This window comes from Polypterus senegalus, chromosome 8 (assembly GCF_016835505.1).
Source record: "Polypterus senegalus isolate Bchr_013 chromosome 8, ASM1683550v1, whole genome shotgun sequence".
Lineage (NCBI taxonomy): Eukaryota > Metazoa > Chordata > Cladistia > Polypteriformes > Polypteridae > Polypterus > Polypterus senegalus.
The window spans coordinates 54,811,587-54,827,469 of record NC_053161.1 but is presented as its reverse complement, the minus strand read 5'-3'; the positions used below and the strand labels follow the sequence as shown (position 1 = coordinate 54,827,469).

Here is a 15,883-nt window from a genome sequence, read left to right as displayed (position 1 = left end):
TTGTGACTCAAGCAATAGTCCTGTATGGGTGAAGTCCAGGGGTTGCTTCTAGACTGCTTTCGGATGCTGCCAGTATAGGCTTCATCCCCCCAAGACCTTTTAATTAATCTTCATTATTTTTCAGTTTGTTAACTTGAAGTTAAGATCTTAACATTACATTAAGTCTGATGTTAATGTACACATTACATTTTTTTTTGTATTTTTTGCAAGCCTTCTTAGATTGTGCTCTCGCAATCTTAGAACTGGTAAATAAATACATTAATTAAAAGTATATGAAAGTTACATAGATGAGGAAAAGTAAATAATGTCTGTTTAGATATTTTCTCACATTAGCCTTTTCTTCCTGGCAGGATTTTATAATAGTAAATCAAAATCTTATGTCTGGTCAAAATCTTGGTTGTGGTTTATACAGGGAATAATTGTGTCACATTATTTCCATTAAATAATGATCTATGTGTGCAAGCAACTGTGGTCCATTTCATAATATGGCCAGTGAAAAATATCTAGTTCCACATACAATTCTCATTAATCTTAAAACAAAGGTAAAATCTAAAGTTCCAGAGAAAATACATATGAATGTGGAAAAAGATCAAGTAAGTCTTCACAAGAGGTGTACCAGACCAGATTAAATTCTCATCCCCATGCTGTATAATTGGCCCTTAACACAGTTCCAGCCCAAAATAAAACAATCAAACACAATGTAGCATCAACTACAAGCATACAGCTGACACACATAATGGGCCATTATTCAAAGAACATCTTGTACTAACAATTTATATAGATTTTCCTCACATTTTACTCATAAATGACATTTACAATTGCGAAACATGCACATTCCTATTTCCTTCAAATCATGCCATAATAAATAATGTATCACACTTCTTCTGGGACTGGATAGGTTTTACACTAATTTTAGCAAACACAAATCAGATTGTAGTGCTTAACAAAGCCATGTGAACACATGGAGTTATTTAATTTTAAAATATTGCCCCTACTGAAAGATATAGTTTACCAGTTTGCAGCAAATCTGCAGTGCCAAACCCACTGGAATTTTATTTAATTTAATGATCTCTTAACTATAAATGTATTTGTAAGCCAAGTATTTTGGCTTTGTAAATAGTGTATGATTTATAAAAAACATTTGCCAGTTATATAAAAACATGATAATGACATTTTTCTTTTTCTTTTTAACTGTTCTCCAAGTTTTCAAGAATAACTTCAAAATTACTAGAAAAATGATTTTTGAAAATTAAACATTTTGTAATCATTCCAGTGTCAGTAGTTTATTGACAAAAATGTTTAGAAGTTACAAGGGACAATAAATATTACTCATGATGTAATTTCTAGCTCTTGATAACACCTTTAATAATAATAATAATTTCCCCTTGGGATTAATAAAGTATCTATCTATCTATCTATCTATCTATCTATCTATCTATCTATCTAATAGACAAGGCAGAGGAATGTACAGCAGGTTGTGTAGTTCTTGTTTTTGTATAGGGAGTGAGAATCATACCTATACATTTAAAAATGGTCACGGACGACATCAAGTAGAAAGCAAAAACAGACAAAGCCTAGTTCCTTCCTTACGTCAGGCAAAGCCTGGCCATCCGTTATTTCAGGCTAAGCCTGGTTGCTCCTTTATTTACAGTAGTTTTTTTCCAAAGATCCCTGAACTACCTGTGAAATGTAAAAAATCTGACTGGCTTCTGCTCTGTATGTGGAATCTGAGTTAATTGGAGAGTCTTCTATAATGTTGTGCAAAGTAATGATTAAATTGGTTTCAGCCTGTCTCATCATTTCTTTTACAATTACAAATGAAAATCAGTAGTTAAGCTACTAGGAAATTATCTTGAATAAAACTGCTTGCTCAGTAAGTAAACAAAAAATATGCAAATAGACCTAACATAAAATGATCATATTACTGTATACTAGTGATTTACAAACAAATAGCTATAATGAAAGCTTTAGTTTGAATATTCCTAAACTATATCAATAAAAAAATTAATATACAAAAAATATGTAAAAGAATGTCTGTGAGGGATTTTAGATTGATCAGTACTGCCATCTACTTACTTACAATGTATATAATATTTATATCTACACTATCTATACTAGTAGGCATACTGTAGATAAAGCAAAAAAAGACCCACTTGTGCATTATCACTTGGCTTAGGAAATTGAATATTTTTTCCAGTACACTATAAGCAGTTTTGACTATCCTTACAAAAATACAAGTAGTATTTCTGTGGTGTTTAGTCTGGCTACATCATGACTTCAAGGACAGAGTATGAGTACAATTGAAAACAATCTGAAATTTTCTACCAAAATAAAGCATTTACATACATTTTTAAATGTGGGCAAACATCATCCACTCACCAATTGATCCTTTGGGGCAGTTCATAGCTGCTGGACGTCCAAACTTAGTTCTTGGCCACCAAATGCTTTCATTAAATGACTTGGGGCAACCATCATAAATTACTGTAAAGAATTTTACACCAAAGTTAATTTCAAAGATTGACTGCAGACTGAAAGCTGGCCCAGAATAACTACATGTGGTTATGTGTGTAAGTGAGCACTGCAGTGAAATATTAGAGGGTTCAGGGAATAGGTAAATTAAAAACATACAGACATAAAAGCAAACAATTTTAAATACAATTTAGGATTTTATGCTTTTTACAAAATAAATGATCAACTTCAAAAGACAATTACACAATAACTGCATTTTTAGGCCAATGAAAACAAAGTTTTGTCTTATAATACTACTGCTACTACTAATAATATTAAAATGATATGAAGAAAATAGCCACACATAAGTGTAGTATATTCTTTCATGGAACTTATAAATACAGTAGATATCATTATTTTTCCAACACAATTAAAATTTGCTCATAATCGGAAATGTGGAAAAAACCTTTTAATTTAGAAAAACAAAACTTCTTATTTTAATTAAGAAAACAGTATTTTAACAAACGTGCATGTGGATCAAAGCTACTTCTGAGAATACCTTCACATCCAGTATTAGTGACCTCTGAAAATGGCCCATCGCAAAGATTGCACTGTCGTCCAACCACACCAGCTTTACATGAGCATTGCCCTGTCTCGGCATGGCAGGTCCTGCTGTGAGATCCCAAAGAAAAGCAGTCACATGGGAAACAGGTGTCACTGTTTTTTGGCCTGTAATAGTTGTCCTGTAATTTTAATAAAATTAGTCAAATAAGTAAGTTAATAATTTCAACAATTTCTCTTCAAACCTTCAGATTAATATTTAAATTATCACTAGACTACTGCAATAAGTTTTGATCTTGGGCCTTACAGGGGTCTTGTAAGACCTCTGGCTAGAAGTACTTAAGTTACTAGTAAGATGGAAAGTTAGAGGAGGTGCAACTTTGGATATCAAAGGCTAAGTGAAGAAACATACATTTGATGGGGAAAACATGGTAGTAAATGGTAACAAAAGTTACAGTAGTTAAACGGAGTGTACAGATATATAAAGTAGCATGGCAAAAAGGAATACATCCTCTTTCTAAGTATTGTTTATGACCTACCCATTGAAAAATGCCTTGGTGAAAATCACAACTTTTACAGGACGTAAACGTTGAACAATAGCCTAGAAAATTGTTCTTGCTAAAGCTGGGAACTTAAATTGTTATTCTGAGTAATTAACTTATATATAGTAAGTGGTACTATTCCCATAGAAAGAAACTGTAACATTTTAGTTTAGGTATCAGCTATTAGCAGTTATTAACAGTCTGCCTGTTATAAAATATATTATTAGTCTTTTTAACGTCAATGAAATGTGACAGTAACATATTTTAAGAGTCTTATTATTTTAATGATATCATTGTTAAAGCAGACAATAACATTAATATACACTATTGATAAACAGAGAGAGAGGTTAAGAACACGTACTGATACAGTGCATTGCCGCACCCATCACATGACAAACCGACTCAGGATCCTAGATCAGGACCAGAGTGTAGTCATGCAACAGGTGACACCTCAGCACCACACTAGTTCAAATGGAATGGAATGGAACCAATGTGAGAATTTTATGGTGGCTCCTACACTATTGATAATTGGTTTATAATGGATATCTAAACTAAATTGTTACCAAGAAACTTTTATCAGTCTATTTATTGCTGTTTACTGTATTTAACTTTCTGTTTGGCTAACTTGGTTTACAAAAGTAGTCAAATGCATTAGTAAAGCAATTTGTGAAAAAGAACAAGCACTTCCCATATTTTTCTTTAAACAACAGTGCAGCACAAATGTCTCAATCAAGCCTCGAAATGTTAACTGTTACAAATCCAGCATCATACCTCTTACACCAAATAGAAGCTGATTAAACCTTAGTAAAACATAACTGCAAGAAAAATGTAACTGTAACTGGAAACTGGCAAAATTTTACACCAAAATCTATGTGATCTATAAAGGACAAAAAACAAAACCTTTTCAGGAGTTGAAAGAGTTGGGCTAGTGCTGCAAAAGTAGAATTTTTAACTTGCTAAATGCTATATATAAGCAGTTCCAGTGTCAGGTTATGATAATGAAATGGGAGCTGTGTCTTCCAAAGAAGCTTTCTATTTACCAGTCATCTTACACCTCATGAATGATAGGTGACTAACAGAATGACATTTGTAAGCAATCAAAACGATGGTCCTGGGCTGGGTTGCTGGGCTCCCTCTCCATGATAGGGTAAAGAGATCAACAATATAGCAGGACCTCTGAGTAGAGCTGCTGTTTTTCCAGATGAATACAAGCCAGTTGAGACTGTTTGGGCATGCAGTTAAAATGCCAACTGGATGCCTCCCTTGGGGATGTTGGTGACTACTGGGAGAAATGTCTGTGCATGAGAAACTTGTTATGAACAGGGTGACCAGCTCAGCATGATTAAGACTGCAGTCTTCACCAGGATAAGTAGAGTCAGAGTGAAGTGAATACCACCCAAGAACTCAGATTGGTTATTTTGGTGTTTCTTTGTCATCTCCTGTTTCCTACCATCAGTTTTTAATTTTGTTTCACTCTTTGTCATCTAGAACAAAATTCAAATCTGGATTTTATGTGACCTTGTTGAAAGTCATTCTTAAGACATTTTCAGTTTAGTCACTTTGGGAGTATTATTTTCCCTCCTTCAGTGTTCTCGACTAGAATGGAATTTTTTTGTGATATTCCTTTAGCATTAAATAACTCTAGTTACCAACAAATCCAATCTGAATGTGTAATCAGTTTGGTTTTTAACTCCCTGCAGACATTTTGCTGTGGTCTTTTCAGATGTTCCCCTGTTCTTCAAGAATTTAAGTACCCTTTTTACACATTTTAGTAATGTTCCACTGTTTATGGTTTTCTACCACACTTCTTTCTTCAGTTCCTTCCAAAAACTTTTTTCTCTTTTGGATTTTCCCAATTTATCCTTTTGCTCTTTCCATCTCAGAGGTTGGCGGAAGAAGAACACTACATTCCAAGAAAAACACCTGCTACCTGCTGTTAAATTTGATGGAGGTTTTATCATGCTGTGGGGCTGTGTGGCTAGTTCAGGGACTGTGGCCCTTGTTAAAGTCGAGGGTCGGATGAATTCAACCCAGTATCAACAAATTCTTCAGGATAATGTTCAAGCATCTGTCACAAACTTGAAGTTACGCAGGGGTTGGCTATTCTAACAAGATAATGACCCAAAACACAGTTCAAAATCTACAAAAGCATTCATGCAGAGGGAGAGGTACAATGTTCTGGAATGGCTGTCACAGTCCCATGACTTGAATATCATTGAAAATCTATGGGATGATTTGAAGCAGGCTGTCTAAACTCGGCAGCCATCAAATTTAACTAAACTGGAGAGATTTTGTATGGAAGAAAGGTCAAAAATACCCCCATCCAGAATCCAGACACTCATCAAAGGCTATAGGAGGCATCTAGAGGCTGTTATATTTGCAAAAGGAGGCTCAACTAAGTATTGATGTAATATCTCTGTTGGGGTGCCCAAATTTATGCACCTGTCTAATTTTGTTATGATGCATATTGCATATTTTCTGTTAATCCAATAAATTTAATGTCACTGCTATATTACTACTGTTTCCATAAGGCATGTTATATATTAAAAGGAAGTTGCTACTTTGAAAGCTCAACCAATGATAAAAAAAATCCAAAGAATTAAGAGGGGTTCCCAGACTTTTTCATATGACTGTGTGTGTGTGTATATATATATATATATATATATATATATATATATATATATATATATATATATATATATATATATATATATATATATATAATATATATATTATATATACAGTAATCCCTCCTCCAGAACCCCCCGCGATAGGTGAAAATCCGCGAAGTAGAAACCATATGTTTGTATGGTTATTTTTATATATTTTAAGCCCTTAGAAACTCTCCCACACTATTTATAAATATTCTCCGCACAGTTATACAGTAAACCCTCGTTTATCGCGGTTAATCCACTCCAGACAGATAAATGAATTTCCACGAAGTAGGATTCTTTATTTATAAATCTAATATTTTCGCAGTTAAGAGCATAGAAAACCTGTTTACGACCTTCTGAATATGTTTTTTTTAACATTATTAGAGCACTCTAGACATGAAATAACACCCTTTAGTCAAAAATTTAAACTGTGCTCCATGACAAGACAGAGATGACAGTTCTTTCTCACAATTAAAAGAATGCAAACATATCTTCCTCTTCAAAGGAGTGCCGTCAGGAGCAGAGAATGTCAGAGAGAGAGAAAAGTAAACAAAAATCAATAGAGCTGTTGGGCTTTTAAGTAAATGAAGCACCGCGATAAAGCCGCCACAATGAAGGGATCAATGTGAAGGTAGTCTTTTCAGCATTTTTTAGAGGATCATCTGTATCTTCTAAGCAAACAGCCTCTGTGCAAACAACCCCTCTGCTCACACCCCCTCCGTCAGGAGCAGAGAATGTCAGAGAGAGTGAGAGAGGCAGAGAAAAGCAAACAATCAAAAATCAATACGGGCTGTTAGAGCTTTGAAGTGTGCGAAGTACCACGCAGGAAGCATATCGTATATCATTGAGGAGCTTTATTTAATATGTAATACGTGCTCTGATTGGGTAGCTTCTCAGCCATCCGCCAATAGCTTCCCTTGTTTGAAATCAACTGGGCAAACAAACTGAGGAAGCGTGTACCATAAATTAAAAGACCCATTGTCCGCACAAATCCGCAAACCAGCGAAAAATCTGTGATATATATTTAGATATGCTTACATTTAAAATCCGCAATGGAGTGAAGCCGCGAAAGTTGAAGCGCGATATAGAGGGATCACTGTAAACATCTACACGTGGAAGTGTGTCTGTCTGTCTGGTTATGAAGTGCGAGGCTACAGCTTGAAACTCAAAGAGTTGGTAAGGCTGCCCCAAGTTAACTAGTCAGAGGAAGAAAGAAGTATGAGGCTACAGCATGAAGCTGAAAGAAAGCAACTCTGTAACCAAAGTGAGACTGCCAAGGAAAGACAAACGAGAAAGAAACTTGCTTAGTGGCTGATAAACAAAGGGGTGAGCACGTCCACAAAACAAAACCGCTGATTCTGCATTTTGTTTTTATTTTGTGACGATATCAATAGTTTCTAGGAGCCCAGGCTTTTTACAGCACAGGCTTACACAGCTAGTAATATATAAAATAACAATATCTGTACAAATTACTATTAAATAATTACTTTAACAATACTGGTGACTGAAACAGCTAAAGTTGATCAAGTCAGTAAAAAGTGTTCTAAACACTTTACAGAAATAGCCTATTTTCTGGACTTTTTCCTTTCATCTTATGATAAATCCCTGCCCTTCCAAAAATTCTCCAAACGCCTGGAGGATCCCATGACCTCTGTGACTATATCTGAACATCTATTCTGTAGCACTGGCAAGATCTTTATGGGAAGTTGTACAGAAAAGCAGTCAAATACCTCAAATGTATGAAATATATTAAAATTATGGTTCTCAGTATAGAAATATATTTATACTAGCAAAATACCCGCAATTCGCAGCGGAGAAGTAGTGTGTTAAAGAAGTTATGAAAAAGAAAAGGAAACATTTTAAAAATAACGCAACATGATTGTCAATGTAATTGTTTTGTCACTGTTATGAATCATCAAGGATTTGATTATCATTATTTCTTTCAATCAGGTTTGTATTTGGAGGACGTGTTGTGTTCAAGATATATTCCGTGTTTGTCAACCGTTGTAAAGATAACATGTTTCATTCATCGAAGTGTTCACTACCCAAATCACTACTCGTGAATCTAAGATGTTTAACAGGTATTCCCGGTATTAACTTGTGGATTTTCCTGCGAATATTTAGCGGCAGCGTGTCTATGAACTTGTGGAATTGCCTCCAAGTATTTAGCGACAGCGTCTCTATGAAGTTGCGGATTTGCCTGCGAGTATTTAGCGGCAGCGTCTCTATTAAGTTGGGGATTTGCCTGTGAATATTTAGCAACAGAATGTCTATTGACTTGTGGATTTTTCTGAGAGTATTTAGCGACAGCGTCTCTATGAACTTGTGGATATGCCTGCAAGTAATTAGTGACAGCGTGTCTATTAACTTTTGGATTTTTCTGCGAGTATTTGGTGGCAGCGTCATAAAGTTGTTTCCGTCTAGCTGCATCAGAAAATGTACCACAACGTCTGACACGCCTCCTTTTAACTGTTTTCTCACAGCTTGGATTACTGCTGTCATAATCGGTTTGAGTTTCATTGTTTGTTTCAATTACATTAGTATTTGCAGGACTTGTGTTGAAGTGATATTCGGCATCTGTCAAGCATACAACCGGCTTCATTGATAACTTCGCATCCAGCTTTTGAGAGTTGAAACATTCATAAACATCAAAGTGTCCACTACTCAAATCGTCACCTGTGAATCTAAGATGTTTAAGAGGTATTGGCGGTTCTCCAAAGGTGTAAAATATTTGGCCATTTCGGTACAACCGAACAATTCAGCGGCAGCCCTTCAATTCACATGCAGAAGCATAGGTGAAGGGCTTAAGCATTTCACTGTTATAGTGCCCCTGTGTAGTATAATTATCTCCTGTACCGTCATCAGTCCACACCTTGAACCTGTCCCAGTCATTTAATACATTAAGTAGGATTTAGTTATGACCGTTACGTGTAGAATTTCGAATGAAACCTTAACTTTTGTAAGTAACCTGTAAGGAATGAGCCTGCCAAATTTCAGCCTTCTGCCTACACAGGAAGTTGTAGAATTAGTGATGAGTGAGTGAGTGAGTGAGTCAGTCAGTCAGTGAGGGCTTTGCCTTTTATTAGTATAGATTAAAAAATAATTCAAACTATAATATTTTTCACATTAAGTAAGACAATAATACTACAAAGAATCCCAGTTATTAAAACTCACTCATTCCATTAGATGTTCCTGCAGGATTTTGGAGCCAGGAAACAGATCAGTTATGGTTTATTTCATAAGCTGCCTAACTTCAGATAATACTAATACAGACTAGTACATTATCTAATTATTTCTACTTTACGTTTTAAAATGTAGTAAATTTGTATTTGAAAGATTCATATTTCCCTGGACATACAGATTACTGGACACATCTGTAGGGGGGTGGAGGTAATCTTGATTTATACCTTTCAAAACAATTCAAGTGTGCAAGATCTGAAAAACGAGTCAAAACTCCCCTATGCTTGAACGCTAGTTGAATGCTGCATAGTAGATATATCAAAATAAATTAACAATGGCATAAATGTCAAAACATGAAGAGTTTACAATCCCCACCTTACACCGGCATTCTCCAGATGTCTTGTTACAGTCAGGATCAAATCCCTTATTAGTGTCACATCTGCAGGGTCCACAGATTGGGCTACCCCACCAACCTCGTGGACATGGCTGATCCACCCTGATATAAAGTAAAGGAAACAGAATTAAAAAAAAAAAATAAAATAATATATATATATATATATGAATCAAAAAATAAGCATGGCATAATGACAAATGAAAAAAGAAAAAAAAAAACAATTGGGGTATAAAACTTCAAAGCAAGTACTTTTACACTTATGTGGTTATTGATTTAATTAAACAATTATCATCCTATTATGCTTAAAGCGAAAATGATGCTAATTACGCTGAATATTGACATCACCAGCTCTGAGATGAGATTACGATGACTTCAATAGATGGCTGATTATTGCAGCACATTTGGCATTTATAAAGACTGTGCCACTTGTTAAAGTTTCACAAGGGCAATGACTAAATCATTGTTGACATTGTAAAAAAATATCATTAGCTGTGGTCAAATGTTAATTCCATCAAAGTTGTGGATCAGATAATTGTAAATATCAGTGTAATATCAGGCAAGAGACAGAATTTTCAATAAGAACAGTTAAAGCTGATTTTCCACAGTACCAGAATTCGTCAAAATTATTTAAGAGCGCCTGAACACTGTTCATTATATGGCAGCAAGTCAGATCTGAAACCTTTGCACTACACTTTATCCTTGCTCCACATCTTTACACTTTCTAGCCTCAGATGAGGATTTTATTAAATTTACTTCCACTCGACTTGATGTTTTTGTAGAAACCAATGTACTGTATATCCAGCGCAATCTTCTGAAACTCTCTGGATAACAATGTATTTGTAAGTGCACAGATAATTTCTTATTTCGCACCCAAAAATAAATTTCAAACTTCAGGGCCAACAGAACTAATATGCAGAATCTTTGAAACTGATGCCAAATATGCAAGATCAGTAACCACATAGTTCTATAAAAAAGATTAGCATTAAAAACAGAATTCAGATTACTGACAACATGAGAAATACAGCAACTAATACTTAGGTCACACAATACTTTTCAATATGAAAATAAGATGCTAGCTAAGAAAATACAAAGTAAAGTAAGTTTAGAATGCTATCACATAAGTCAATAATTAGTCAGTTCAACCACAACTGCCAGGTTTGCAAGGAAAACGAAATGTTTGGGTATAAATTGGTTTGTGCTGTAGTCAACACTCTCTGTGGTCCACCACTGAATTGAGATATACTCTAAGGAAGAGAAGCTCCTTTTAGCTGCGCCCATATACAACTGTATATTTGACCTTCCTTAAAACCATATAGTATTATGACTTTAATAGATGTCTTTACAGTGTGTTGGAGACAGCCGGCATCCTTACCCAGCTGGGAAGCCATCAATCGGAAAGAAACAGGGTAGACAGCACACACAGGACATTATCTCCCCAGGACCACCAGATGGCACCCCCCCTGGGTTGCAGCAGCACCATAGATTCCTACAGGGCACAATGGGAGTTGGAGTTCTTTGACTCAGCCCTGTTGGTTTCTGTGGGCACTGCCAGGGGGTCTGGGGCTCTCACCTTACACAGAAATGGTCCTGGGTCAAGCCTTTGGGACACCAGAAGTACTTCTGGGGAGTTCTGAAAAGGAGATTCCTTGATTTTGCTCAAGGAGCCAAAGTCAGGAGGAAGGAGACATTGAGGAGGAGGTGGTGACCCTGCTCATGCAAAGTCTATAAACTCTGCGAATGAGTTTGGTTACTGTTTTTTTAATATGTCTACAGCAATTTTAACACATAATTGCTGTATGTTTTATTGTCATAAATGTGAAAAATGCTCAGTGATACAGCTCAGTCTATTTCCACGGAGCTAGCTGAGCCTATATTACATCTGTGTTTAACCCATGTCTGGTTGTAGTTTCCTACTTGCTTAATAAAAATCTCCATTGTAAACTGTTTTTTTTTTTTGCCTTTTTCACATCTGGAGATTTCATTTCAGTTCAAACCAAATCTAAAATTAAATAAAACAAAAGAACAGAACAAGAGTTATTGTATTAAAGACAGCTGCTGTTAGAAATTTACGAATGATGCAATTTTTATAATTATGACGTGTCTTTATGTACTTGCATCAATTTATAAATAAAGATATTTTTTTTGCTTTTCCAAAAAGTTTGTTTCAGTGCACTGCTCTTTATTTTTATCAAGTAAAACTGAAAACATTATGTTAAGAAACAGGACTATTCATTATACTCTGCAAGAGGTATGAGCATTTACTTGTGCAAAAGCAATTAAAATGTCTTTTTAACACACAGTGGCCTCTAACTCACACTGTCACAGACTGGCAGGGTTTTTAAGTTAAATTAAAAAAAACAACACTATCAGAAAGTATTTTATCATTCTCATTTTTACTCAACAGGGCAGCAGGTAATTACAAGGCATAAATAAACACTCATCTTTACACACTCACATTTTGTTTAATTTAGAATTTCTTATTAACCTAACTTGTGCATTCTAGAAAGTTGATTCTGTTCATCTGGACATAGTTTTTTTCCCCCCCGATACGTTTTATCACTCATCCAAGTGACTTCCTCAGTCTCAGTTGACTGCAGGTTTCTCCAAACTTATAAACAGTACCTTGGCCTAATAATCGAACTAGCACCATAAACTAACAAAGGGCCGTGTGATCAATGATATTCAGATTGTCCATTGATCAATGGCCATGAGTACCATTCACAGAGAGTTGGGGAATGGCTATAATCACTGCATTGTAAGATGGTGAAAGATGTACCCTTAGTCCCCCTCCTCGGTTCAGAGATGGTTGTTCCTTTTTCACGTAAATGTCCTCCTTGACTCCTCGCTAAAACCAGCGTTCCTCCCTGTCCATGATGTGCACATCTTCATCACTGAAAGAGTGACCACTGTCCTGTAGATGTAAATAGACTGCAGAGTCCTGGCCTGACGCAGTAGCTCTTCTGTGTTGTGCCATCTGCTTCGCCAGTGGTTTTTTGGTTTCCCCGATGTATGATTCACAGCAATCCTCTTGGCACTTGGAACTATATTACTCTGTCTGTGCCGGGGCACTCAATCCTTGGGGTGAACCAATTTTTGCCATATCATGTTTTGGAGTTTGAAAGCCACCGAGACCTGGGGCCTCATGTATGAATGGTGCGTACGCACAGAAATGTTGCGTAAGAACTTTTCCATGTTCAAATCGTGATGTATAAAACCTACACTTGCCGTAAAGCCACGCACTTTTCCACGGTACCTCATACCTTGTTGTACACAAGTTCTCCGCTCAGTTTTGCAGACTGGCGGCACCCAGTGTCAAAGCAATGCTATTGTTCCTGTGTGGTTACTCTTTATTTTCCTGATGCGGCTTTATAAATACAGTAAGTGTAGGGAATGAGAACATCAAAGTGCCCATTCATAACATCTCCCGAAAACCTACGTTTTTTTATCCCCTCAAGTGCCTGTCCAAAGTCGTACAATGTCAGCCCGAATCTGTACCGCTAAAGACGGAGTTTCATGCACTAAATAAGCTATAGATGAGAATAAGCAAGCACCATCTCCCCTGATATTTACTACGCGGTGAGGCATTTGTACTCCATCAACATTAATTATTTCCAGAGACATAATTTTGTCTATTTTTCCAGCGCATCGCGCACAAAAGCAAGGGAACGATGAGAGCACCAGAACTCTGCTCACATCGCGTCACTTCGTACCTCAAGCCGCAAGTAGTAAGTCTGTAATAAGCAGAATACTGCTACGCTTTGCACTCACAGGATGGAAGGACAATCCCGAACGCTTTTATATAGTAGATTATTGTACTGTACATTTAATTGCACACAACCACTAACCTATGAAGGCACGACCTCAGTAGGAGAGTCTTCAGAGGTGGTGCAGTATCTTCAGCAGGTGCGTTGTTGTCTTCAGTGAAGAAGTACTAGGAGTAGGCAGTGGGCGTCTGGGTGCGCGGCTGAAGAACATCTTGATAGGCAGTTGCTGGCGCTGTCTTTTCATATGCGTGAGGAGGCTTTTGTAGGGTATTTCCATCTTTAATCATATCCAAGAGTTTCACCTTCTCCTGGATAGTAAGCATCTTCCTCCGGCGCTTAGTTTTATTGTCAGAAGGCTTAGAAAAAGCAGCACGTTTAGGAGCCATCTTAGGGCTTAGATAAAAGTTCTCAGAAAGCGCATGCATAGTGACGTAAGCGTGTATGAGAAAAAAATTGCGATAGAGTGAAGCCGCGAAAGTCGAAGCGTGATACAGCGAGGGATCACTGTACACTGAAATTAACTGCATATTGTTTATTAGTGTAAATGATCTGATTGTAATTAACTTGTAACAATATAATGGTCCAGGGAATAGCCATAATATTCCAAATACCATAACTGCTTTAGCGTTGTTACTCTCACTGCACCTTCTTCTTCTTCTTTCAGCTGCTCTCTTTAAGGGTTGCCACAGCGGATCTTCTTTTTCCATATTACTCTCACTGGACTACTCGGAGTATTTATATGACTGTATCTGAGTGGGGAATCACAGCAGCAGCTGATCGGAAAGAGAATTATCGGTATACAGCATCAAGCCCACGCTGCCTCAGCCATGGCAAAATGTTTCAAAGCCTTTCCTGTACGGACCTCCCGGTTCAGAAACAGTTTCATCCCAAGAACTATAAACGCACTCAATCAATTGCTCCTTGTAGATCTGTTTGTACTTATAAGGACAATTACCCCACTGAAAACTTGCACTACAGTTATAATATTACACAACCTGCACCACTTTATAAAGCGCATATTTACATATGATGATGGTATCATTTGTAAGATGAAATGCAGCAAAATATGTTGATTATATTATACAGATAAAACTTTAACTTCATTTAAATAATCTGTATTGTTAATAATTAAACATGTGAGGACACAGTGCCACAGCGCTTGCATGATCACGTATTGTTCCTGCCTCGCGCTGTATATTTGCTGAGACTGGCACGACACTGGAAGGATAGATGAATAGAATAATTAAACAAGTACTATGAAGATATTTCAATGTTCCTTAAAAGTTTTGAAGAATCGCCGTTGTAAGCTTACAGATGGCTTAACGTCTATTAGAGAGCTGATTGTGTGGCGATTGGGTATTTGGGGAAAGAAAAGTAAGGACAAGAATTGAAGGTTAGTACGTTTGAAAGAGACAGTACTGCTACAATAAATTATTTCATCGAAGGTCGAGCATGGCGCAGCAGCATCTTGTATGAGACATGAACAATCACTTCACCATCGTGTTCTTAATAACATGCTTTCATTCCAATCATCATGAAAATATCACGTATACATCTCAGTATTTTAATTATTCAGAGAGCTGTAATATCATGAATGTAATGGATTCTGTGTTTTGTTGGAGAAAGAACGGAAGCACTTAGTGATTCACACACATACAGCACATTGAAGATCAAATACAAAACAAAGCATTTAACGTGCTACTTTAGTTCCGATGGGATTTGAGAAACTAGTAAATTAAATGATTTCAAGATGAAGTTTATGTTCTACTTTAATGACAAAATAAACTATGTGATTAAAGTGGATATTTCGAGCATGAAGTTAACATTTCGTGCTTTTTTCTTACTCTGTGCCTTTTTTTCTCACTGTACCCTAATAAGCTTCCATATGACAATCAGGCGGTGGGCTACGTCTCGCCTTTTCATGGCGACTGATATGTGACAACTTCTTTTTTATGTCAGGCACTGTGCGACTTTGTGAACTTGAGCTTGTTTCTCCAACACACTATGTCACTCGATCAGCTTCTTTTTGTTGATTATACCACTGTATAAACCAACAAATAGTACGATTTTCTTTGCCTCCACTTGGTATTCGCTGAAATTCTTATATTTTCCCTCTTGCTTTTGCCATTGCCTTTTCACAGAACGCTGAGCTTAAGGTCTATTTATATTGGTTTGCATATTCAAAGGGGCGTAAATATGGGAGGAGACGGGGCGGGACAGAAGGCACGTGCACGTGTGTTAGTTTTCACGCTGATCGGGATTTATGGAGCGGAAGAACGTGGAAGTTGGAGTATGCACAGATTCCTGCATCTGGAATTTTCTGTGCGTAAGCACATTTTG

At 36.6% G+C, this 15,883-nt stretch overlaps 1 protein-coding gene across 5 annotated transcripts in view; it reads right to left on the bottom strand.

Moving 5' to 3' along the window:
- celsr1a (cadherin EGF LAG seven-pass G-type receptor 1a) overlaps nt 1-15,883 on the bottom strand; it is a 265,136-nt gene that overhangs the window by 63,519 nt on the left and 185,734 nt on the right. For all 5 annotated transcript variants that reach the window (XM_039761083.1, XM_039761082.1, XM_039761084.1 and 2 more), the window contains 3 exons: nt 9,761-9,881; nt 3,008-3,191; nt 2,380-2,481 (listed from right to left, as the gene is read on the bottom strand). In XM_039761083.1, the coding sequence (XP_039617017.1) occupies nt 2,380-2,481; nt 3,008-3,191; nt 9,761-9,881 (407 nt within the window). The remainder of the gene's footprint in view (nt 1-2,379; nt 2,482-3,007; nt 3,192-9,760; nt 9,882-15,883) is intronic.